At 39.1% G+C, this 27,709-nt stretch overlaps 1 protein-coding gene across 1 annotated transcript; it reads left to right on the forward strand.

The window, feature by feature from the left end:
- The first annotated feature begins 6,236 nt into the window (after window positions 1-6,236).
- HSPB3 (heat shock protein family B (small) member 3) lies at window positions 6,237-7,626 on the forward strand. Its single transcript, XM_003408031.3, has one exon. The coding sequence runs from the start codon at window positions 6,907-6,909 to the stop codon at window positions 7,357-7,359; it is 453 nt and encodes a 150-aa protein (XP_003408079.1). The 5' UTR covers window positions 6,237-6,906; the 3' UTR covers window positions 7,360-7,626.
- The last annotated feature ends 20,083 nt before the right edge of the window (window positions 7,627-27,709 follow it).

The raw sequence follows: 27,709 nt of genomic DNA on the forward strand, positions 1-27,709 counted from the left end.
TCTTCCCATTTGATCAGGATTCTTCTATGGAATCTTTGATCAAAATATTCAGTAATTGTTGCCAGGCACCATCTAGTTCTTTTGGTCTCATAGCAAAGGAGGCAGTTGTTCATGGAGGCAATTAGCTACACATTCTGTATCCTCCTCCAGATTCTCCTTCTTCCTATGTTGCTCCAGATGAATAGAGACCAATTGCTGTGCTTGGATGGCTGATTGCAAGCTTTTAAGACCCCAGAAACTATGCAATGAACTAAGAGGTAGAATAGAAGCACTAAACATGCTATTAGGCCAAATAATTGGATGTCCTTAAAATATATCTATTACACAACTTTTGCCAATTCAACTTTTTACGGGTGTACAACTTATTGACAGCAATTACAATAATTGGCTGTGCAACCCTACCCTTAATCAATGCAATTTTTCCATCACCAGTAGCCCCCTTTTTCCCCTCCATCCTGCCTCTAGTAACCACTTATAAACTTTGGTCCTTATACGTTTGCCTTTTCTAGTCTTTTTATATAAGTGAGGTCAAACAAAATATGTCCATTTGTGATTAGCTTATTTCACTCAGCATAATGTCCTCAAGCTCCATCCATACTGCAGCATGTATCAGGACTTCACTTCTCCTACTGGATGAGTAGTATTCCGCTGTATATATGAACCACATTTTGCTTATCCATTCATCTGTTGATGGGTATTTAGGTCGTTTCCACCATTTAGCTATTGTGTATAGTGCTGCCATGAACATTGGTGTACAAGTCTCTTTTTGAGTCTCTGCTTTCAAATCTTTTGGGCATATACCTAGGAGTGGAATTGCCAGTTCATATGGTTGTTCTATTTTTAGTTTTTTGAGGAAATGCCACACTGTTTTCCACAATGGCTGTACCATTTTGCATTCTCACCAGCAAAGGATAAGAGTTCCAATTTCTCCCAGCTATAGCTAACATTTTGAGTTGCTGTTAAAAATTTGATATCATATAGTAAGTTTTTTATAAGAGCACAAAGGTACATACAAATCACAGGGCAAGCTGCATCTCAGGATCAGACAAAAAAGTATAAAAACACAAGTTGTTTACAGTTTACTCAGTGTTATGGATTGAGTTGTGTCCCCCCACAATATGTGCTGTAAATCCTAACTTCTTTGCCAGTGGTTATAATTCCATTTGGGAATGAGTTTTCTGTTGTGTTAGTGAGACAGGATTAGTGTAAGGTGCGTTTTGAGACAGTCTTTTACAACAGATAAAAGGAACAGATTAGGCGAGCAGAGATGGAGGAAAAGAGATGCCAAGCCACATGAAGGTCACCCAGGAGCAGAAGCTCAAAGAGACAATGATCTTCCTCCAGAACTGACAGACAGATAAAGCCTTCCCTGAGAGCTGGCACCCTGAATTCAGACTTCTATTTTCCTAAACTGTGAGAAAATTCATTTCTGTTTGTTAAAGCCACCACTTATGGTATTTCTGCCACAGCAGCACTAGATAACTAGGACACCCAGGAAATGTCCGTCAACCTGGACAAAAGTAACAAACGCGCTTGGGTAGAAAACTAGGGCAAAGGTAACTTCTCAGGGTTTAGGGGGTAAAACAAAACAAAACTCTCAAGCATTTTTCCAAAGAACCAAAGCAAAAGGTCACATAAAGGAACTCATTTCATCATAATATGGTAGTTCTATTTTTAGTTTTTTGAGGAATTGCTGCACTGTTTTCCACAACTGCTGTATCATATTGCATTTCTACCAGCAATGGAAAATGATTTCAGTTTTTCCACATCCTCTCTAACATTATTTTTCTTTTTTTAATCTTAGCCATCCTAATTGGAGTGAAATGATGTCTCATTGTGGCTTTGATTTGCATCTGATGGCTAAAGACATTGAGCATCTTTTCATGTGTTTGTTGACAATTTGAATATATTCTTTGGTGAAATGTCTCTCAAGTCCTTTGCCCATTTTTTGATTGGGTTGTTTGTCTTTTTGTTTGTTTCTTTAATTATTGAAGTTGTATATACGTATATATTGGCTATTAGAGTTTTATCAGAAACATGGTTTCCAGAGATGTTCTCCCAATTGGTAGCTTGTCTTTTCCTTTTTTTGGTAAAGTCCTTTGATGAACAAAACCCATTGCTGTTGAGTCAATTCTGACTCATAGTGGTCCTACAGGACAGAGTAAAACTGCCCCATATGTTTTCCAAGGAGCTCCTGGTAGATTCAAACTGCCAACCTTTTGGTTAGCAGCTGTAGCTCTTAACCACTACACCACCAGGGTTATGATGAACAAAAGTATTTAATTTTTATGAGGTCCCACTTATTTAGTTTGTCTTTTGCTGTTCACGCATTTGTTATTATATTATATAATCTAGTGTTAAAAGCTAGGCCTGATAGCCTTGCTCCTGCATTTTCCCCCATGAAATTTTAACACCTGGATATATTATATGTCTGTTTATGTACTGTGGCCTTTTGGAGGGCCACAAACCAATATATAATATTTAAGAGTTTTTTGTTCCCTAAGAACAAATTTTTGTCCCTTTGAGGACAATATTGCCCATACTGAGAATGCATGGAGTAAAATAAAACAAATTCTGCTGGCCCTCTTAAGAGAAAAAAAAATTATTCTCATTCTTTCCTGATGAGTGGCTTATGTCAAATGCTGAAGAGGTTAAGGAAGATATGTATGAAAGTCTAAATTTAGCAATGAAAATGTCTTTGACCTAACTAAGGCAGTCAATGGCATGATAGGGCATAAGTCAATTGCAACAGCTTGGAGCGTGAACATTGAGTACAGACTGAAATTTCAAGGAGCTGGGATCTGAGGAATGTAAATAATTAGCTAGGAGGTGCCACAAGGTCTAGGAGGTTTTGCTTTAAAAAGATGCAAGAGACTTGACCTTTAGGCAGATGGAGAGAAGCCAATGGGCAGTGAGAAACTGAAGAGCATCAAGAAAGGGAATAGCTGGTTGGGCAAAAGCTCAGAGGAAGAAAGGAGAAATGAAGGGAATTACAAGTGAAGGTGAAAAGAATAGGGGAGACTTCTCTTTCTCCGAGATGTCTGGAAGTGTTTGTAGAAAGCCTCAAGTTAAGTCACCTCATGTGGGGTAGTGAGACCTAGAATGCAAGAGAAGGTCTGAGGAGATGATGCAGTTTGTATTTTCTGCTTTGGAGAAATACGAGTGACTGACAGGAGCATGCAGAAGTATAGATAAATGGCATTGAGGGCTGGGGCATAACAACTACAAAATTATAGTAGTTTGATTTTTCTTTCCTTCAACAAATACTCAGTGTATCTACTATTTTCCAGGTGCTGTCTTACACGCTAGGGATACAGCAATGAACCATACAGTTTCTGATCTCAAGGTGCTTTTGTCTGTCTTCTTCAACTGGAATATAAAACCATAAGCAAAATTATTTTGGATGCTGATAATGGCTAGGATGATAAAATAGGGCATTATGACAAAGTGAAAGGAGGAGAGCTTTAGCTAGATGGTCAGGGAAAACTTGCCTGAAGAGGTAATTTTTGATCTGAAACCTGAATGAAAAGAAAGAGGCAATCTTGAGAAAATCTAAAAGCAGAGCTTTCAAAGCAAGAGGGACTCCAAGTGCAAAGGGCCTAAGGAGGAAACAAGCTTGGAGTATTCAAGGAACAGAAAGGAGGCCACTGTGGCTGAAGCATAGGGATCAAGAGGGAGAAGACGTTGGCAGGAGTCAGATAACAGGTCCTTGAAGGCCATGGTAGGGAGTTTGGATTTTGTTCTGGCTGCAGTGAGAAGCTTCTGATTGGAGTTTTTAAGCTGGGGAGTGACTTAATCTATACTTTAGAATAACTGCTCTAGTTACAATATGGGGAATGGACTGTGGGGTGAGAGTGGGGACGGGGGACCAGTTAGGAAGCCTGGTGGAGTCTCCAAAATGACACAGGGTAAAGGTAGTTGATAATGAGGAGGAAGGCAGTTCAGGCTTCGGATTAACGTCAAATGACAGTGCTATGGATTGAATTGTGTCCCCCCAAAATAGGTGTCAACTTGGCTAGGCCATAATTCCCAGTATTGTGTGGCTGTCCTCCATTTTGTGATCTGATGTAATTATCCTCCATTTTGTGATGTGTTGTAAATCCTAGCCTCTATGCCTGCGGTTATGGTCCCATTTGGGAGTAAGTTGTCCTTTATGTTAATAAGGTAGGGTTAGTGTGGGATGTATCTTGAGTCACCATCTTACTAAAGAGTGTGACTCAAGTCACCACCCTTAACTCAGTCACCACCCTTATTCAAGTCACACCCTTAACTGAATCACACCTTTTATAAGCGATAAAAGGAGAGAGAAGCAAACAGGGAGAGGGACCTCAATACCACCAAGAAGAAGAGATGGGAGTGGAAGCATCCTTTGGGCCTGGGATCCCTGTGCTGAGAACTTTCTAGAACCAAGAGACACACAGAGAGAGAGCTGTAATGCTGGAAACAGCATAAGACAGTGAGAAGCAGTGGTAGAGAAACAGAAGCAGCAGAACCAGGAGACCAGCGCTAGATGATGTGGGAGCCGGCACAGAGAGAGAGAGAGAGCTGAGTGCCTTCGGGCCGAGGCTCTTGGTGGAGTGGGGTGCCTCTGGGCATTTAACAGCAGAGTTAAAGAACTTTGTAACACTTAACCTGAGCAGGGCAGAGACCAGGCCAAGGGTCCAATGGGCTGACGGGCCAAGGGCCTGAGAGAGGCCTGCCTGTAGAGGTGGATGAGAAGAGGCTGTCCTGATCGACTCAGACCTTCCTTCAGAGTTGCCAGACAGAAAGCCTTCTCCTTGAGCTGGCACTCTGAATTCAGACTTCTAGCCTCCTAAACTGTCAGAGAATAAATTTCTGTTTGTTCAAGCCATTCATATACTTGTAGTATTTCTGTCATAGCAGCACTAGATAACTAAGACAGGAGACAGGCAGTCTGGGGAAAATGACAGAAGCAGGAGTCTAGAATGCGGTGGTAGAAATGTGGATGCTCATTTTTAACCTAAGCAACTCACTCATGATCACTCATGGAAACTTATCACTTAGCTCTAGTCCTCTGGTCTGTTTTAGAGGTCCCTGAAGATGAGAAACTATAAGAGCATTGGATACATTTTTCTCTGCCCCATCCTAGCAGCCTCTTTCTGGCAGTTTAAAGCTAAATCCTTAAAAAAAAAATCCTTAAGATCCCATTAATTTCCTGCCTCAGGGAGTAAGTTCTGTTCTTGACTTACTGCTCAGAGCAGCACTGATGAAACCATCTCTCAGTATTTTATAACTGAGGAGACATTAACGTATCTAAAAGTGTTTATTTTTCCCTTGAGGGCCACCAGTTTGTAAAGTGCAGGTCAAAAAAGGTGAGTGTGAATAGCATTATTAGGGTGAGTTCATCAGTAGGTATACATCAAAATGTACACAGAATTTTTTTTGAAGTAATAAAACAGAGTTAAATGAGATTTTATTCCCTTCTGTTTTCTGATCTTTAATTTTTTAGTTTTCCTTCCTTCTAATAAAACGTACATTTTCTTTTTAAAGGAAAGGTATTCCTGGAGTCTGCCCATTCTCAAAAATCCACAGAGAGGGAGTTTTCTATATTTTAAAACTTATTTTGCATATGTATATTATATGTACACTATACAAATAAAAAGTACAAAAGTATTTATAGGGAAATATAAGTCTCCCTTCAACCCCTGCTTCCGAATCACCCTGTTACTCTTTCCTGAGGCAACCACTGTTCCCAGGTACATATCTTCCAGAGAGATTCTATTCATACAAGCAAAGCCCTACTTTTTAAAAAGTGTAAATAGTAGCACATGGTATAGTCCTGTTCTGACTTTTTTTTTACTTAGTGAATCTTGGAAACCCTTTCATAGCAGTAGATGAAAAACTGCCTCATTACTTTTTCAGTGGATGTCCACTATATCAGAGCTATGACTAGATTAATCGTTAGTTTTCTGGGCTTTAATGTCAAATAGTTCAAAGCTTCAACGTTTGCTCTCTGTTGGGGCTTTGTTTTCACTAAGATTCCCCATTCTCTGTCCCTCCAGTCCCCATCTGAAGTCTGACACTTACCTAGCTTGGTCATCTGGTCTCCTTTTTTGATAAGTCAAACGTAAATAAACCCAGATGATGTAGCTCAGGTGTCCCTTAAGCACAAAAGATGAAATAAAACAAAATGTATAGGACTGAAGACTTGTCGAATGCTCAAGATTTGAACGTGCACGTGTGTGTGTGTGTGTGTGTGTGTGCATGCATCTTAATTCCTAATTAATTAAAGTGAGGTTCATCTCTCCCGAGCAAATGCATTAATACCAATATTATCAGCCCATATTAGTGGTTAAGTGCTACGGCTGCTAACCAAAGGGTCGGCAGTTCGAATCCACCAGGCAGTGCTTGGAAACTCAATGGGGCAATTCTACTCCATCCTATAGGGGAGGTATGAGTCGGAATCGACTCGAGAGCACTGGGTTTGGTTTTCTTTTTTTATTATAATATTTGTGCATGTCTCTGGAACTAAGAGGTGTTAGGTATTTCTCAAATCGTTGTAGTTCGCTAGGGCAGAGTATTCATACCCTTTCTGATGCAAACTCTTTTTCTCTTGAGGTAAGCTGGGCAGACATATTTGCCAAGGATAACTGAGAATGTGAGGGCAGTCCTTTACTCTGCAGCTTGTGCAGGCTGTGTGCTAAATGTAACTCTGAAACACACCCTATAAATAGCAGCTCATTGTCAGCATGTGTGAAAAGACAAGAGTGAGTGTGTCCTGGTACAATTCAGGCCTCATTAAGTGGCTGTGTCTGGGCAGGGCTGTAAGCGAACAGCCACTCCAGCTGATAAGTCTAGTCAGCAGGCAACCGGGAGGGTTCACCAGTGGAACCTGACAGAAGCTAGACGAAAGGGAAGCTGCTCAATGCCCTTTTCTCCTCCACCATGGCAAAAATCATCCTGAGACACCTCATAGAGACTCCAGTGCGTTACCAGGAGGAATTTGAAGCTCGAGGTTTGGAAGACTGCAGGCTGGACCATGCTTTATATGCACTGCCTGGGCCAACCATTGTGGATCTTGGAAAAACCAAGCCTGCCCAGGCTCCTCAAGTGGACTCAGTGGCCGAGATGCAACCACAAGAAGGTAAATCCCACTTTCAGGTCCTGCTGGATGTGGTCCAGTTTCTCCCCGAAGATATCATCATTCAGACCTTCGAAGGCTGGCTGCTGATTAAGGCTCGACATGGAGCCAGAATGGATGAACATGGCTTTATCTCAAGAAGCTTTACCCGACAGTATAAGCTGCCAGATGGCGTTGAAACAAAAGATTTGTCTGCAATCCTCTGCCATGATGGAATTTTGGTGGTGGAAGTAAAGGACTCAGCTGGGACTCAGTGAAACCTTGTCGGTCCTGTTAAGACAGGACAAAGAAGATCAGAGTTCTGCCAATGGTACCACGTGAATGTTTGTATTACTCATGTTTGAAATAATTTACCATGATTTCTATGAAGATTAAAAATATATTCATAGTTCCTGGTATGTTGAGGTTGTCTTTATTGTTCTAACTCAGAGAGGAAAAATGGTTAAATGTTGTGCCTACAGCTCAAAGTGATGCTATTCTTACAATTGAACGTTGACAATTTAGGAGTCTGTAGTTTTATACTAGAGAAGACTCAATCATTTCTCTATCACTCCAGCATTGCAAGAGGGCCTGCATTTTTAACAATCGCCTGCAAAATAACTATTCTAATGTAAGGAATTCTTACCTATTTTATAAAAACTGTTTGTATTGCTGAAAAGAGCTGTGCTTCACTTGCTTAATAACCCTTTCTTTTTGGTGTATTTTAGTTAAAATGGAGCATAAGTATAGTACTCGGACATTGGGTCTGAAATCTAATTATGGCTCACTATGGTTGTCACTTGGAAACGCTGGTGGCGTAGTGGTTAAGTGCTACGGCTGCTAACCAACAGGTCGGCAGTTCAAATCCGCCAGGCGCTCCTTGGAAACTCTATGGGGCAGTTCTACTCTGTCCTACAGGTTCGCTATGAGTCGGAATCGACTCAACGGCAATGGGTGGATTACAGTTGTCACTGCCTTAAACTTCAGTTGGCATTTTAAGATAGAAAATCTTATTTAAAAAGAATTCCAAACATGTACTTCATTCTTTTTTTTTTTTAGCTAACCTGAATCCTAACCGGAATGATTTCTTTTTATAGAACCGGTGTATGTTCTGTGGATACCTATGAAATATTGATATATGTTAACCCATACTCTCATAAATTAATATTAAGTGTAGGAAACCACTTTAAAAAGTATAATTATGGACTCAGAGAGTTTCAGTCTATGCTACTTGGATGCTACGTACATTTTTAGATTTCAGAAGAAGGCAAAATATGATGCATCTGCTATCGCTGCATCAGCCTTAGCTTTAAATAGCCTGGCAGCCAGCGGACGCCTAAGTTTACACAGCCTGTCTGGGTTTACACAGCACATCTGATGATGACTGCCTGTATTCTCCTGAAATGCGATAAAATGGGTTGAGACCTTGGTAGAGGCTAAGTCTTTGCTTTAGGAATATTGCCTTCAACAGCTGCCCTATGACATTCCAAAGATTTGCCATGTCCTTCTGCACGTACTATGTATTTCTGCAGAGGAGGTAGCTACTTCTCCCTTATAGCCCTCATCCAATGTGAGCTGACAATAAGCCTGAGGACAGAGCTATGAATAGAAGAGGGATGCTGGGTGTGGAAAACCCCGGCTAAATGCAGACTTCTGATAATATCACCGTACACCTTGGTACTGCTTTATTTGTAGTTGATCGAATTAAAACATGAAAGACATGATGCAGTAGAGCAAATAATCTAAGTCAAACAATTTTAAAAAAGTAGTTTTGAAAACAAATGTAATCTGAAAGGGCTGTTTACTGTGTAATTACACTGAAAGGATTTTGAAGGTAAATGCTTACGTGAGGTTGAGGTCTACGCGTACTACCTGGGTGGCGCAAACCTTTGATGTGCTCCGCTGCTAACTGAAAGGTTGGAGGTTTAAGTCCATCCAGAGGTGCCTTGAGAGAAAAGGCCTGGTAATCTACCCCTGAAAGCCCTGTGGAGCACCGTTCTGCTTTCACACACAGGGGCTGCTGTGAGTCATAGTCAACTCAGTGGCAACTGGTTTTAATGCCTGTATGCTGAGGTTTGTGCATCCAACTCTAGGATAAGAAATTTTGTTTGGCAAAGTGATCATCACAGATCAGTTTTGCTACATGACAAAGTTAACAGTAATGAACAAAGTTCTAGATTACTAACACTATTAGAACTATGATACCATTCGTATCACATTAGACTGTTTTTCTTACCCATTGGTTGGCAGAATAGCAAGAGACAAACTAGAGCTCTGAGAAACAAATTAAAAAACTCTCATTTGACCTTGATCTTACTCTAGATGAGCTCCTGCATCTGCGAAAGTTTCAGGAACTGAAATTGTTACCATGAGGAGCCACTGAGTAGGCTATATTTCCTTTAAAATTTAAAATTAAAATAATGCATCTCCAATTAGTATTTGTCTTTCAAAGACAAATTTAAAAGTAATACATAGTCATTGTATTGACTTGGAAAATATACCAAAAACTATAGAGAAAATAAAAACCAATTATTATGCTTCTACTACCATGAGGTAGCTGCTTTAAATATCTGGTCCAGTCTTCTCTTATATGTAAATACACGTATCACTTTTCACAAAATTGGGTTCATATTTGCATTGGAACATGATATACTGATTATACTGGTTATTGTCTGTTACTTTTCCCATTCCCATCAACCCAAACCCTCTCTCTGCCCTTCTTTGCCCAGCTCTGGGCCCAAGTAGGCTGACCTCTATGGACTGCATCAGTCTAATTTCCAACTGGGGTTAGTGAATTGAATGTACTGGCTGGAGACCAGAGATGGGATTTAGAAGATTGGTGGGTAGGGTGATGGGAGACAGAAGATTGGTGGGTAGGGCTCTTCTTCCCTGACTCACAGACTGCTGCATACTGAGGCTGTGGCAGGGGCTGCCTCCTTCTATGACTGTAGCTCTGGAGAGACGGCCACTCTTCTATGGTTGTCCCTCTCCCTGAGCTCCAGTATTGGAACGCTGTTTCTTCCTTTTGTTTCTTGAGTAACAGGGGTGGTAATTGCTTTCTGCTCTTGTCTCTGGTGCTTCACCATCCCTCACTGATGCTCTTTGCCCACTCTTCAGTAAACAGTCCCTCCATTAAAGTCCCTCTAGGTGATGAAATTTTATTTCCTGCCAGAACTCTGTTTGCTTGACTTTTTTTCTTTAATTTTCTTGTGATAAAATATATATAATTAAAAAATTGCCATTTTAACTATTTTTAAGTGTACAATTCAGTGACATTAGTTACATTCATCATGTTACACAGCCATCACCACTATTTCCAAAAATTTTTCATTGCCCCAAACAGAAACTCAGTATATAAAAAAAAAAAAAAAAATCAGTATAGTATCCCTTAAAAAATAACTCTCCATTCCCCTCTTTTCCCAGCCCCTGGTAACTGTTAATAAACTGTTGTCTCTATATATTTGCCTCTTCTAGATATTTTATGTAAGTGGAATCCTACAATATTTGTCCTATTTGTCTGACATATCCTTTAGCGTAGTATTTTCAAGGTTCATCCATGTCATAGGATGTATCAGAATTTCATTTCTCTTTATGGCTGAATAATATTCCATTGTGTGAATATACCACATTTTGTTTATCCATTCATCTGTTGATGGACACTTGGATTGTTTCCACCTTTTGACGGTTATAAATTGTGCTGTAATGAACAATGGTGTACAAGTATCTGAATCCCTGCTTTCAAGTCTTTTGGCCATATACCTAGGGGTGAAATTGCTGGTTTGTATGATAATTCTGTGTTTAACTTTTTAAGGAACTGCCAAACTGATTTCCACAGTGGCTGCACCATTTTACATTTCCACCAGCAATGGACAAAGGTTTCAATTTCTCCGTATCCTTGCCAAAATTTATTATCCATTTTTCTGATAATAGCCATCCTACCCATAGCCATCCTACTGAGAGTGAAGTGGTATCTCACTGTGGTTTTGATTTGCATTTCTCTAATGAATAATGGCATCGAGCACCTTTCATGTACTTATTGATCATTTGTATATCTTCTTTGGAGAAATGTCTATTCGAGTCCCTTGCCCACTTTTTAATTGTGTTTCTTATCCCTTTCTTACTGTTGTAAGAGTTCTTTATATGTTCTGAATTTATTAAACCCTCATCAGTATATGGTTACCAAATATTTTTTCTCATTCTGTGGAGAAAGTATTCACTTCTGTGGAGAAAATATTCTCTTCACTTTGTTGATAAAGTACTTTGATGCACGAAAGTTTTTAATTTTGATGAAGTTCAATTTACCTATTTTTTGTGTGGTTATGCCTTTGGTGTTGTATCTAAGAATCTCTCATTAAAAACTAGGTCTCACAGCATCACCCTTAGATTTTCCTCTAAGGATTCTATGGATTCAGTTCTTACTGTTAGGTCGTTGATCCATTTTGAGTTGGTTTTTATATACGGTGTGAAGTATGGGTTAAGGTTCACCCTTTTGGATGTGGAGATCCAGTTGCTCCGGCACCATTTGCTGAAGAGACTGTTCTTTCCCCATTGGATGAACTTGTCATCCAAGTTGAAAATTAATAGATGTATGGGTTTATTTCTGAATTCTCATTTCTATTTGTCTACATATTTAACCTTATACCAGTACCAGACTGTTTTGATTTTTGTAGTTTTATAGTGTTTGACATTTTAAGTGATTAGAAAAAATTATTAGTGTATCATTTTCTTTTGCTACCAAACATTAACTAAAAACCTGATTTATAATGACTATGCACTTTTCCAACATAGATAAACTGCATTATAATTTAACCATCCCTTTAAATTATAATACAGTTTATCTATGTTGGAATAGTGCATAGTCTTTTTCCTAGTGAGAGCTCCAATAGGAAATAGATGGTACTTTTTCTCCAACTGGAATAATTCAAGAAGTGTTTATCATATTTTTACGCAAATAACGTGCACCTTCTATGCTTGTTTGCCAACCGTGCCCCCCCCCCCCCGCGAAGTATTTTTGTAAGAATGCTATGCTAATTTATTTTTACGGTAACTCGTAAAAAAAAAATGGCATTACAGCACTTACGAAAATACCTTGTGGAGGGGAGGGCGTGGATGGCAAACAAATGTAGGTCTGCATTATTTACATAAAATGTTATTTATTTATTAATTTTTTTAAATTGTGCTTTATGTGAAAGTTTACAGGCAAATTGGTTTATCATTCAAAAATTTATACACAAATTGTTTTGTGACATGGGTTGCAATCCCTGCAATATGTCAGCACTCTCCTCCTTTCCCGTTATGCTCTGGACTCCATGTGTCCACTCACCCAGTTTTCCTGTTCCTTCCTGCTTTCTCATTTTTGCTTTTGGGCTGGTGTTGCCCATTTGTTCTTGTATTCTTTATTGAACTAAGAGGCATGTTCTTACATGTGCTATGGGTATGATAGGCCTGTCTAATCATTGGCTGAAAGGTGAACTTTGGGAATGGCTTCAGTTCTGAGTTAGCAGGGTATCCAGGGGCCATAATCTTGGGAGTTCTTCCAGTCTCTGTCAGACTTGTAAGTCTGGTGTTTTTTTGTGAATTTGAATTTTATTCTACATTTTTCTCCTGCTCTGCCTGGAACTCTCTATTGTGATCCCTGTCAGAGCTGTCAGTGATGGTAGCTGGGCACTATCTACTTCTTCTGGGCTCAGGGTGGTGGAGGCTGTGGTCCATTAGTCCTTTGGACTAATATTTTCCTGTGTCTTTGGTTTTCTTCATTCTTCTTTGCTCTGGATGGAATGGGACCAACATGTATCTTAGATGGCTGCTCACAAGCTTTTAAGATCCCAGATGCGACTCACCAAAGTAGGAAGTAGAATATTTTCTTTATGAACTGTTATGCCAATCAGCCTAGATGTCCCTTGAGACCATGGTCCCTAGCCTTCAGCCCCTGTAACTCAGTCCCTCAATGTGTTTGGATGTGTCTAGGAAGCTTCTATGACATTGCCTTGGTCAAGTTGTGCTGACTTTTCCTATATTGTGTGTTGTCTTTCCCTTCACCAAAGTTAAGACTTGTCTACTGTCATGGGTTGAAATGTGTCCCCCCAAAATATCTGTCAACTTGGCTATGTCATGATTCCCAGTATTGTATGATTGTCTACCATTTTGTCATCTGATATGATTTCCCTATGTGTTGTAAATCCTACTGCTATGATGTGATGAGATGGATTAGTGGCAGTTATATTGATGAACTCTACAAGATTAGATAGTGTCTTAAGCCTATCTCTTTTGAGATATAAAAGAGAGAAGTGAGCAGAGAGACATGGGCACCTCATACCACAAAGAAAGCGGCACTAGGAGCAGAGTTCATCCTTTGGACCTGAGGTTCCTCTGCTGAGATGCTCCCAGACCAAGGGAAGATTAATGACAAAGACCTTCCTCCAGAGCCCACAGACAGAGTAAGGCTTCTCCTGGAGCAGACGCCCTGAATTTGGACTTGTAGCCTACTAGACTGTGAGAGAATAAATTTCTCTTTGTTAAAGTCATCCACTTATGGTATTTCTGTTATAGCAGCCCTAGATGATTAAGATGTCTACTATCTAACTAATGATTTTCCTTCCCCACCACTCCCCTCCCTCGTAACTATCAAAGATAGTTTCTTCTGCTTGTAAAGCTTTTCTTGGGCTTTTATAACAGTAGTTTCATACAATATTTGTCCTTTTGTGGTTGACTTATTTCACTCAGTGTAATGCCCTCCAGATTCATCCATGTTTTGAAATGTTTAATGGAAAAAATATGGTATTTATGAAGAGACTAATTACAAAGGAGTGGACAGGGTGTAGAGGAGCCACAAGGAAAGTGCAGTAACCTGAGGGTAGCAGTTTGGAGCTGTGGGTCTCCTAGGTTCAAAGGAGTGAGAGGAGGAAGCAGTTCTTGGAAATCAAAAAACAAGTTGTATGGAGGAGACAATTGTGAAAGGAGGTCCCCCATGTGTTGCAAACAGTTAAGTGCTCAATTACTAACCAATAGATTGGCTGGTTGAACCTACCCAGAAGTGCTTCAGAAGACAGCCCTGGTGATCTGCTTCCAAAGGTCACAGTCTTGAAAACACTATGGAGCAGTTCTACTCTGCACACTTGGGGGTCACATGGAGTTACCAGAAGTTGGAATTGATTTGATGGCAATTAACACCAACAACAATAACAACATTGTGAAAGGACCTGTGACTTTAATTTGAGAGACACGACCAGCTCAGAGGAAGCCAACAGAATTAATAAATACTCCCTCCATCCATTCTCCTACTAGGGTACCCCCTGGCTGAACCTAAGTGGAAGCCAGAGGATGTGGGGGTCCTGTTGATATAGTTCACACAGCCTTGCAGGGCAGAGGGCAGGGTGGGGAAAGTAGAGAATGACTTCTTATGGACAAGGGGAAAGTACCCAGCACTCTTATAAAATGAATACTGTTGTTGTAGTTCTCACCTGGAAAACTTTTTTTCTACAAAATCGAGTCTGAGACAAGGATTGACTTGTAGACACTTTATTTGGGAAGTTTAAGCCCAGGGTGTTGAAGGTGAGGATGGGGAAGCTTAGTTCTATTGTGGATGGAGTCTCTGTGGCGTTGGGGTCAACTCCATGTCAGCTAACAACAACAATAACAGCACATCAAAAAGCTATTTTAAAAAACAGAAATGACATACAACCTCAAGTTTAAAAAAAAACTCATTATTATTCCTCAAGCTTAACAAAAATCTCTTTTTCACTAATGGCCACTGTTCTCTTTGGAGAATGTCAAGTAATTAGTTTGAAAAGGAGAATAAAAATATTGGCTCAATATACTTGTTTACAGCTCATATACAAAGTTTTAAAAATACCTCTTGTTTTAGCAATTCAGTTGGCCAGATATCCTCCCACCCCAAAATAACAGGGGCAATATTTTAAATTTGGAAAATAAGTGATTCTTACTAAAGGTTTCTTCTACATATCCTCAGCATTGTTTAATACACAAATGTGTGTGTGAGTATCCTGTTTATTAATGTTTTCTAACTTCAAGGACAAATACAAAGAAAATATATGATAGTAAGATAAAACAGTCTATATGATACCATTTTTTGTAATTTGTTGAGATTATGACCTAGTATATAGTCATTCTTTACAATGTGCCATGTGTACTCAAAAATAACCTGTATGCATATGTTCTATTTGGGGAGAGTAATTATAATTGCCTTCAGCTGTATTCTATCTTATATTATTATGTACGTCCCCTCTTTATCCCTGTTAAATGCATTTAGTGTTAAATTCTGTTTTGCCTGATAGTATCACTTTTTTTGTCTACTAGCTGCATGACATCTTTTTTTTTTTCTTATATTTTCAATATGGTTTTGTTTTAAGTGTGTCTCTTAAAAGCATCGTATAGCTGGATTAAGAAAAGACAGTCTGAGTGTCTTTTCATAGATGAATTTAATCTACTTACTTATTACAATTAAATATTTGGATTTATTTCTTATTCTATGTTTTGTCTATCACGCTTCTTTGCATTTTTCCTTTCTATCTTTGGATTATCATTTTTTTAATACTTCCCTCCTTGTTTATTTCTGGTAATCTTGAAGATGTTAAAATTTTAACATTGCTAGAAAATATGTAGGTTAACATACACTCTTAAGAAAACCAATAAAAATTTACAAATTTATTTCAGTATTTCTGTGCTTCTCCTGGGTGTAAATAGTACTTTTGTGTCTTTATTACCTACTGAACACTCTCCTCCATCTTGTTGCTATTGATAATTTTAGTTTTATCTTTGATTATTGACTAGGAAACTCTCCCTATTAAAAAACTCTTAAAAGACAATTTTATGAATTTCTGTGCTCACCTTCGTTTCTTGTTTCCACAACATCCCTCTGGTTTTCTTTGTCTTCTTGTTGAGGCACCTCGTTATTTTAGTGAGGATCTGTAGGTGGCAAATTCTCTGTCTTTGCACAGCTTCACTATTGAATGATATTTAGCAAAGTATAAAATTTTAAGTTAACATTTATTTCACCTAAGTACTATGAAGTATTATTCCATTGTCCACTGGCTTTATAGCAGAGTTCTCATCAGTAACAACATAATATTTGTTCCTTTCTCTGGTTAGATTTAATATTTTCCATTTATCCTTGGTGTCCTGCAATTTCATTGATATGTCTCTGTATGGATTTGGATTTGTTTTTTCTGCTTAATATGCAGTTTGAAGGATAACTTTTTTGCGGGGGGGTCTGGAAATTTTAAGGTTATTACTTCTTCACCAGTGTCCTTGTTGTTGTTAGGTGCCATCTAGTCGGTTCTGACTCATAGTGACCCTATGTACCCCAGAACGAAACACTGCCTGGTCCTGCGCCATCCTCACAATCATTGTTATGCTTGAGCCCATCGTTGCAGCCACTGTGTCAACCTATCTCGTTGAAGGTCTTCCTCTTTTTTGCTGACCTTGTTCTTTGCCAAGCATGATGTCCTTCTCCAGGGACTGATCCCTCCTGATAACATGTCCAAAGTATGTAGATGTAGTCTTACCATCTTTGCTTTTGAGGAGCATTCGGGTTGTACTTCTTCCAAGACAGATTTCACAGGCATCAATTCCTCAGTTTTCCTTATTCATTGTTCAGCTTTCATATGCATACGACGCAATTGAAAATACCATGGCTTCAGTCAGGTGCACCTTAGTCTTCAGGGTGACATCTTTGCTTTTCAACACTGTAAAGAGGCCTTCTGCAGAGGATTTGCCCAACCCAATGTGCTGTTTGGTATCTTGACTGGTCCTTCCATAGGTGTTGATGGTGGATCCAAGACAAATGAAATCCCTGACAACTTCAAACTTTTTTCCATTTATCATAATGTTGCTTATGGGTCCAGTTGTGAGGACTTTTATTTTCTTTATGCTGATGTGTAATCCAAACTGAAGACTGTGGCCTTTGATCTTCATCAGTAAGTGCTTCAAGTCTTCTTCACTGTCTGCAAGCGAAGTTGTGTCATCTGCATAATACAGGTTGTTAATGAGTCTTCCTCCAATCCTGATGCCCCGTTTTTGTTCATAGAGTCTAGCTTCTCAGATTATTTGCTCAGCATACAGATTGAATAGGTATGGTGAAAGGATCCAATCCTGATGCACACCTTTCCTGACTTTAAACCACACAGTATTCCCTTGTTCTGTTCAAACAACTGCCTTTTGATCTATGTAAAGGTTCCTCATGGGCACATTAAGTGTTCTGGAATTCCCATTCTTCGAAATGTTATCCATAATTTGTTATCATCTGCACAGTTAAATGTCCAAATTTCTTGGCATAGACAAGTGAGTGCTTCCAGCCCTGTATCTGTTTGTTGAAACATCTCAATCCACATTCCTTCAGTTCCTGGAGCCTTGTTTTTCAACAATGCCTTCAGTTCAGCTTGGACCTCTTCCTTCAGTTCCATCCATTCCTGATCATTCGTTACTTCTTAAAATAGTTGAATGTCAACCAATTCTTTTCAGTATAATGGCTCTGTGTATTCCTTTCATCTTCTTTTGATGCTTCCTGCGTCATTTTACATTTTCCCCATGGAATCCTTTATTATTGAATTTTTGCTTCAGTTCTTCAGCTTGAGAAATGCCAAGTGTGTTCTTCCCTTTTGGTTTTCTATCTCCAGTTCTTTGCACATATCATTATAATACTTTACTTTGTCTTCTTGAGCTGCCCTTTAAAATCTTCTGTTCAGTTGTTTTACTTCATTATTTCTTCCTTTTGCTTTAGCTACTCGACGTTCAAGAGCAAGTTTCAAAGTCTGTTCTGACATCCATTTTGGTGTTTTCTTTATTTCCTGTCTTTTTAATGACTCTTGCTTTCTTCATGTATGATGTCCTTGATGTCATTCCACAACTCATCTGGTCTTCAGTCATTCGTGTTCAATGTGTCAAATCCACTCTTCAGATGGTCTCTAAATTCAGGTGGGATATACTCAGGGTCGTACTTTGGCTCTCGTTGACTTGTTCTAATTTTCTTCAGTTTCAACTTGAACTTGCATATGAGCAATTGATGATCTGTTCCACAGTCAGCCCCTGGCCTTGTTCTGACTGATGATATTGAGCTTTTCCATCATCTCTTTCCACAGATGTAGTCAATTTGATTCCTGTGTATTCCATCTGGTGAGCTCCATGTGGATAGTTGCCATTTATGTTGCTGAAAAAAAGGTATTTGCAATGAAGAAGTCGTTGGTCTTGCAAAATTCTATCATGTGATCTCAGCATCATTTCTGTCACCAAGACCATATTTTCCAACTACTGATCCTTCTTCTTTGTTTCCAACTTTTGAATTCCAATCACCAGTAATTATCAGTGCATCCTGATTACATGTTTGATCAATTTCAGACTGCAGCAGCTGATAAAAATCTTCAATTTCTTCATCTTTGGCCTTAGTGGTTGGTGCATAAATCTGAATAATAGTCATATTAACTGGTCTTCCTTGTAGCTGTATGGATATTATTCTATCACTGACAGCATTTTACTTCAGGATAGATCTTGAAATGTTCTTTTTGATGATGAATGAAATGCCATTCCTCTTCAAGTTGTCATTCCTGGCATAGTAGACAATATGATTGTCTGTTCCGAAATGGCCAATACCAGTCCATTTCACTCACTAATGCCTTAGATATTAATGTTTACGCATTCCATTTCATTTTTGATGATTTCCAATTTTCCTACATTCATACTTCTTACATTCCAGTTTCCGATTATTAATGGATGTTTGCAGCTGTTTCTTCTCATTTTGAGTCATGCCACATCAGCAAATGAAGGTCCCAAAACCTTGACACCTTCCAGTTGATTAAGATCAACTCTACTTTGAGGAGGGAACACTTTCCCAGTCATCCTTTGATTGCCTTCCAACCTGGGGGACTCATCTTCTGGCACTATATCAGATAATGTTCCACTTATATTCATAAGGTTTTCACCAGCTAATTCTTTTCAGATGTAGACTGCCAGATCCTTCTTCTCAGTCTGTCTCAGCCTGGAAGCTCAGCTGAAACCTGTCCTCCATGGGTGACCCTGTTGGTATCTGAATACTGGTGGCATAGCTTCCAGCATCACAGCAATGTGCAAGCCCCCACAGTACAACAAACTAACAGACATGGGGGGCACATGTGTCTTATTATCCCTTCATACTCTTCTTTTAGAACTCATTTTAGATACAGATCTCAAACTGGTCTTCCCTGTTTTTTTCATTACACAACTTTTTTCTTTTATTGTTGTAAAAATATATATACCACAACATTTGCCAATTCAACTTTTTTTTCAGGTAAACTAGTCTTTTTTAACTGTTCAAAAAAACCTCTGTCTTTCTGGGTAAATTACTCAGTACTGTTGTTCTCTTTTTTGTTGTTGTTAAAATATATCATACACACAGAAAAGCATAATTGTTGCTTTACATATGTTTTATATAAAGACAACGTCTATGTACTAACCACCCAGGTCAAGAAACAGGTCAATGACACTACCTAGAAGGTCTATTGTTTCCCTTTCTCCTCTCCTAGAGCAATCACCATCCTGTTCTTTGCGGCAATATTTTTTTCTTTTACTAAAAATTGTACTAACTACGTGTGCATTTTTAATTGTCATGTTAAGTTTTTGCCTGTGTTTGAACTTTATATAATGGATTAATAGCCAATACATTTTTTGTGACTTACTTTTTTTACTCAATATTGTCTGTAAGAGTCGTCCACAAAGAATAATAATTTGTTCATTTTCATTGATGTATATATTTCACTGTATAAATATACCGAGGTATTTATCTATTCTGTTGTTAATAGAAGGAGCCCTGGTGGCACAATGGTAAAGTGCTTTGCTGTTAACTGAAAGGTCAGCAGTTCGAACCCACCAGTTGCTCTGGGGGAGAAAGACGTGACAGCCTGCTTGCATAAAGATTACAGCTTTGGAAACCCTAAGGCACAGTTCTACTCTGTCCTATAGAGTTGCTATAGGTTGGTATTGACTTGATGGCAACAGGTAAGGTACTGATAATAGATATCCTGTGTTAATTTAAAGCTATTATGAACAATACTGCTATGAATATTCTTGTAGAAGTCTATTGGTATCCATATGCATGAATTTCTCTAGGGTGTATATCTAAGGATGAAACAGCTGGATATAGAGCACGGCCACCTTCTACATAACAGTTGATGCCAAGGTGATTTACCAACTTACACTACCATCAGTACTGTATGAATTTTCCAAATTATCCTGAAATCTCCACCAAGACTTGACACAGTCAGATTGAAAATTTTCCCAGTCTGGTGATGATTCCAAGAGGTACCAAGAGACTTAGACATGCCAAGTCTCACTTTCATCGTGTTACTGATTTATCCCATGTATTGTGTGTGTTTTCCAGTACGGTTTTCATTAATAGAGTTCTTTTCTATCTCAAACTATTTTTATTTCTGTCATTTTTTCCATACTTTCTTATTATTTTAAAATGGACGTTATCCCTTTATATAATTCTTTGAGCATTCTAAAGATACATATTTTGAAAGACTTTACTGAATTGTTCCATATGTTAATTTCATTTGGAGAGAACTCAAGTTCCAATTATTGATTTTGTTGGTTTTTGTAGCATAAATTTCTTCAAGTGTTTAGGAATGTTTATTTGCAGGCTTGTTTCGTGTGAGGAAGTAGTTATTGTTGTCTCCTCACCACCCTATGCTGACCTCTCACTATCTATAAGTTGTGCAATTATCTTTGCCCTAGTTCTTAATTTAGGGGTTCTGAAAATCCCTGCCTGAGAGTGACCTTATGAGTATTGAAGATTCAGTCAATAAACATGCATGATGCTTGGCAAGATTTTCTTTCTCCTTAGGAAGCCTGGAAGTGGTTTCAGCCTTCTTTTACAGGCAGGGGTTTCCAGCCACCCCAGCTCCCACTCCTACACAGTGAGCCTGGTTCTCGCCCCCTGAGTTGCTTGGTCTCGTTACTATGCAAAAGCCAAACTGCCCTCTGCCATTGTCTGCATCTGTACCTGGAAGCCAGCAGGTCCACAATTTCCAGCTCTACTTACCAGTTTGCAGTTGCCTTCAATTCTGTTCCAACTCATGACCATCACATGTGTGTCAGAGTAGAATTATATTCCACAGGGTTTCAATGGCTTATTATTCAGAAGTAGATCACCAGGCCTTTCTTCTGAGGTGCCTCTGGGTGGACTCAAACCTCTAACCTTTGGGTTAGCAGCTGAGTGCTTTAACAATTTGCAACCTCCAGCAGGGACTCCTTCCAATTCCACCCATCACTCTATGTTTCTGTTTTGTTTGGGTCCACAGAGCTATTATATGTATTTTTTTTCTTTTCTGTTTTTGGTTTGGCTATGTCTTTTTGGTCTTCTCTCTTTCTATTTTATTTTATCCTTGCCAAGTGTTAGAGCAGTGCAGTGTTCTCCTAAATTCTCAATTTTCTCATGGAAAATAATATACTAATTAAATGAGATAGAAAATAAAGATTAGATTTCTAGTGAGGAAAATACAGTAACTTCAAGTTTTGATAAACCCCCTGTCTTAGTCATCTAGTGCTGTTATAACAGAAATACCATAAGTGGGTGGCTTTAACAAACAGAAATTTATTCTCTCACAGTCTGGGGGGCTAGAATTCAGGGTGCCAGCTCCAGGGGAAGGCGTTCTCTCTCCTTCAGCTCTGGAGGAAAGTCCTCGACATCAATCTTCCCCAGTCGAGGAGTTTCTCAGCACAGGGACCCCAGATCTAGAAGATGTGCTATTCTGTTGGCTCTTGTTTTTTGGTAGTATGAGGTCCCTCTGTCTCTCTACTCGCTTATCTCTTTTATATCTCAAAAGAGATTGATTTAAGAAACAACCTAATCTTGTAGATTGAGTCCTGCCTCATTAACATAACTGCCACTAATCCCACCTCATTAACATATAGAGCTAGGATTTACAACACGTAGGAGAATAATGTCAGATGACAAAATGGTGGACAATCACACAAAATTGGGAATCATGGCCTAGCCAAGTTGATGCACATTTTGGGGGGGACACAATTCGACCCATAACACCCCCTATTCCAAAGTACTAATTATCTCTTTTCTCTTTCTTCTTACTTCCTACCTCTTTTAAAAGAGTATTATAGCTACATTTAGGGTACTTAAGACTTACCTTACTTTTTCAGAAATAATTTCAAACTTTTCCCGTTACTAGAGCAGATCACTGGACAAAATGATATCTCATGTTTGTTTTCATTCTTTTGCAATTATACTCATTTTTTTTTTTATCTAAGTAAGACAGATTCATAATGCAAATGCAAAGTGCATTTAGAATAAAGAGGCAGAAAATATAAGGTCTTTAGAAATATTGATTTAACTCTTTTCCTGTTTATTGCAAGGGAGTATAGAGGCATGATAGATTAAAGATGGCAAAAATTCTGAGACTGCACTTCTTGAAAAGACGAGTGGCAATTTGCACCCCCCCCCCCCCCGAATATAGGCTGGCCTTGTGGCCCACTTTCACCAACAGAATGAGAAAGAAGTGGCACTATGTAACTCTTGAGGCTGGGCCTGAAGAGATATAAAAGTTCCATTTTTACATTCTGTTGAACACTTCATTTTAAGACCCCAGCCATGGAAGAAGCCCAAGAACCAAGACTCTCTGGTCAACAGATCCAGCTAAGCTTCCCATTAACAGTACCAGCTGCCAGCTATATGAGTGACCCCTCTTTGACTTTCCATCCCAGCTGAGACTCCAGATGAGACCAAGTGGAACAGAAGGACTGAGCCCAGTCAACCCAAAGAATCATGAGAAAAATAGAGAGTTGTTGTTGTTTGAAACCACTAAACCATGGGGTGGTTTATTTCCAGCAGGAGATAATCAAAAGGAAAAATTAATTCTAGTTACTTTGGTGTCTAAAAAGCAAAGATATCACCTCGATGACTAAGGTTCACCCAACCCAAGCCATGGTCTTTTCAATTGCCTCATATGCATACGAAAGCTGGACAATGAAAAAGGAAAACAGAGAATTGATGTATTTGAGTTGTGGTGTTGGCAAAAAACACTGAATATATTGTGAGCTTCCAGAAAACAAACAAATCAAACTTAGAAGAAATATAACCAGAATGCATCTTAGGAGTGAGGATGACAAGACTTCAGGTCACTTACTTTGGACATATCATCAGGAAACACCAGTTGATAGAAAAGGATACCGTGGTTGGTAAAGAGAAGGGCCAGTGAAGGTGAGGAAGGCCTTTTGCGAGATGGATTGACATGGCAGCCAAAACAATGGACTTAAACATAGCAATGATCGTGAAGATAGTGCAGGACTGGGCAATGTTTTTTTAACCTATTTTATATATAATGTTGCTATCAGTCAGAGCCAACTCAGTAGCAACTAACAACAACTTTGGTGCTTGTCAAAGCAAAAGTATATGGCTAAATACCGGAAAATGATTCCTGCGCTTATCTTTCAAAATAGAGGCCTCCTTGTATTATCTAGTAAAACATATTGAGTTTCTGTATTAGAGAACTGTCATGAATTGAATTGTGTCCCCCCAAATATCTGTCAGTTTGGCTAGGTCATGATTCCCTTGTATGATTGTCTACCATTTTATCTTCTGATGTGATTTCCCTAAATGTTGTAAATCCTATCACAATGATGTAATAAGATGGATTAAAAACCAAAAAAAAAAAAAAAAAAAAAACCCACTGCCGTCGAGTCGATTCCGACTCATAGCAAAACCCTGGTGGCATAGTGGTTAAGTGCTACAGCTGCTAACCAAAAGGTCGGCAGTTCGAATCCACCGGGCACTCCTTGGAAACTCTATGGGGCAGTTCTACTCTGTCCTATAGGGTCGATATGAGTCGGAATCGATTCGACGGCACTGGGAATAAGTTGGATTAGTGGCAGTTATATTGATGAGGTCTACAAGATTAGGTAGTGTCTTAAGCCAAACTCTTTTGAGTTATAAAAGAGAGAAGTGAGTAGAGAGACACGGGGACCTCATACTACCAAGAAGGCAGCATTGGGAGCAGAGCGGGTCCTTTGAACCTGAAGTTCCTATGCTGAGATGCTCCCAGACCAAGGGACGGCTGATGTATCACAAGGACCTTCTTTCAGAGCCGACAGAGAGAGAAAGCCTTCCCCTGGAGCTGGCATCCTGAATTCAGACCTCTAGCCTAGTGGACTGTGAGAGAATAAACTTCTCTTTGTTAAAGCCATCCACTTGTGGTATTTCTGTTATATTAGCACTAGATGACTCAGATAAGAACTAATTAGAATTTGTGCATATCTGTTAATGTAATCCACTTCAAAAATATATCTGAAAAAGAAAGGTTTTTTTTTTTTTTTTTTTAAATATTTGGTACCTCTCCCGCCCCAGTTTGTAAAGCTATTCTTTCCCAATTATTTTTTCATCAGAACTTTAGAATACTTGGGAACTGCTCTACCAAATGTTAAAACATATTACAATGCTATGATAACTAAAACAATGTGTTACTAAAAAAGAATAAAAAAAATAAATGGAACAGAATAGAAAACACTAAGCAGAATTCAGTTCGATAGTGGTTACAGTTCAAATAAATGGGAAAATGATTTGATATATGTGCTAAGATAACTGTGTAGTTATCTAGAAAAATAAAATAAAACCACATCACTCTTACATACCACACATCAAAAAGAAAAATTCCAAGTGAATTACTAAAAAACTAAATGTAAATAACAAAAAATCCATACATACTGTGGTGCTCTTGATTACTTTTGTGTGGCATTTCTAGCCATGGTCTTGTAACTCCCACCCAGGTGATTGGGCAGGACTGTGTAATAGTATAATTTTGGCCCACCAGACCCCTGAGTTGAGAAGCTCCTGGAAGCAGGAGACAGAGAGAGAGAAAGAGAGAGAGGAAAAGAGGCATGCCTGCTAGCACAGTTGGGAAGAGGCTGTCCTGATGCAAGAACTGTATCCCGAGTGTTCCTGAGCCAGAACTGTAACTGTTTCTTCCCTAATAAACCCCATAATTGTGAGTGTGGTCTATGAGTTCTATGTGGCCATTGCAATGAATTATCGAAGCTAATGGACAAGTAGAGACTGCTGTGCAAGGAATGATTGATGCCAGAATTAGTAAAGACAGCTGAGAGAGGAGACTCCTCTGGCCTCCTCACGGGAGTCAGCCTTGCACTATTGATCTTGGTTCTCCTTCCCCCTTGTGGGGTTGGAGGAGGTCAGACACTGCCCCCAAACTGTTTTTACACATACCCACTGTCCTGGTTATTCTCCTTTCTCCCACCCCTATTCCCTAATCTTTGCCTTTCCCTGCTCTGTTTAGTGCCGTTTAGAGGGCTACCTTCTGGCTTCATATTGAATGTATCCGATGGAAGGTGCCAGCAGGAAAGCAAAGGGTGGAAGGAAAGAGAGATTGGGATATTTCTTCCCTGACTACTCAATGCTTCAGTTCCAGGTTCCGGCAGGGCCTGCCTGTCTCTGTGACTACAGCTCTGTTGAGGGTACTTTCAGCCCTGGGTCCAGCTACCACTGGGCCAGTAATTCCATCACCTCTCCCTTGTTTCTCAGGCTCTGGGAGTCAATGGCTTCCCCCTGTTGTAGGTCTCTAGGCACTTCAACATTTTTGTTGGTTCCTTAGCCCTGCCACACCTCTGTAAGAAATCACTTTATTACATTCTTTTCAAAATCCAAGCTGAGTATGCCTTTTGTTTCTCTCTGGATCTCTGAATGATGCGTCAACCTCTATAATCTTCTTTTGGCTTGTGAAAGATCTTTTTAAATAAACAAAAAAGCCAAAAAAGGAAAACGTAAAAGAAAACTTTTATGAATTGAGAAATGTTTGCAATTTTTTTTGCATTTTGTCTAATCAGTTTTTTTTAAATTTCTTTTTCAAATTTAAATCTGTTAATCTGTTTCTGAGACCAAAGAAGTGTGATATCCAATGTTGCTGAATATGGCAAAATGATACCATTTCCTGCTGGTTTGTGCTATAATTTAGTACAATCTTCCTCTCAGGCAATATGCTAAGACATAATTTAAGACGTGGAAAAGCAAGAATCAAAGAATTTACTCTAATGATATAATAAAAACTTTTTATGAAAATTTATGAGACATTCTTTATTTTTAAGTATTGAAAATATAAGAAATTTGTTAAACAAACTGAAGCCTATGCATACTATAAAACCATACGCTGTCAATAAAAATTATTTTCTAAAAAATAATGAATAACCCCAAAATCAAACTCTTTGCCGCTGAATTGATTCTGACTCATAGCGATCCTAAAGGACAGAGTAGAACTGCTCCATAGGGTTTCTAAGGAGCACCTGGTGAATTCGAACTGCCAACCTTTTGGTTAGCAGCCGTAGCTCTTAACCACTACGCCACCAAGGCTTCAAAAAAAAAAAAAAATATATATTGAATGGTGTTGAAAAATGCTCACTAAAATTAAAGAGGAAAAGTGAATTACAAAAAAGTATACAAAATTCCCACCCTTAATTTCAGTGAGCACATTTCCATGTCAAGAAGGTTTTACCTAGGACGTGATTTTAACAGCAGTACTATATAGTCCTATAGAGTCGCTATGAGTCGGAATCAACTCGACGGCACTGGGTTCGGTTTTTTTTTTTTTTTTAATCATACTCCATAATTTGGATATGCCATATATTGTTGTATGCAGAGAAGAAAAAATCAAAGAGTATTTTAAATGCCAAAAGTGGTTATATGATTGGGATTTTAGGGCCTTTTACTTTATATTTTATTGGAGGAATATACAAGCTTTTATAATCAGGAAATAAGCAGTAAGTATGTTTAAAATATTCTATAAATGTAGCATTTAATAAATGATCACCATGGTGCCTTGAGGTAAAGTTCTGGCTGTATCTCTATGTCGTTGTTGTGTTAGCCGCTGTTGAGTTGCCCCCCCCCACCCCCACTCATGGCAACCCCATGAACAATGGAATTGGACTTGTTTTCACTGGCTAATTTTTTGGAAGCAGATCACCAGGTTTTTCTTCCTAGTCCATCTTAGTCTGGAAACTCTGCTGAAACCTGTTCAGCATCATGTCGACATACAAGCCCCCACTGACAGATGGTGGTGCCTTGACTGGAAATCTAGCCTGGGTCTCCCGCATGGAAGGTGAAAATTCTACCGCTAGATGATATCACAATTTCCCTAGCAAGCAAGTGGTTTTACTCATTTGATGAACTTGTCCCATCTCTATAGGGCTATTCCAAAGTAATCAGAACTTTCGGTGACTTAACAACCCCAAGAGATTATAAAATGCAATATAAATGCAATAAATACAAATAATTATTTTCTAAAAGCCTAGCTTTTAGTACATCGCCAATTATTTTCCAGTTTCAACTGTAGATGCAGCCTAGGAGTCGACTTAAGCTCAAAGTTTATTGGTGAGGAAAACCAGATGCGTTGTCGTGGCTGAATGCCAGCCCAGGAAAGCGTGTTGCCTTTCCTCCCTCTCCCTCACGGATTTGACTGGACAGAGCGGCCACCACTGTCACTTCCTTCCCTGCAGTGCTGCGCTGGGGTTGCTGGGCTCCTCAAAGCAGCTGCCAGGCTCATACCATTCTTCTGAAACACTCTGTCCTTCAAAAGGGTGGAATTTTCCTGTGTTCTTGCTTTATCTTCCCAAGCTCAGTGTCTTCGA

The sequence above is a fragment of the Loxodonta africana genome, chromosome 2 (assembly GCF_030014295.1).
Source record: "Loxodonta africana isolate mLoxAfr1 chromosome 2, mLoxAfr1.hap2, whole genome shotgun sequence".
NCBI classification, from domain to species: domain Eukaryota; kingdom Metazoa; phylum Chordata; class Mammalia; order Proboscidea; family Elephantidae; genus Loxodonta; species Loxodonta africana.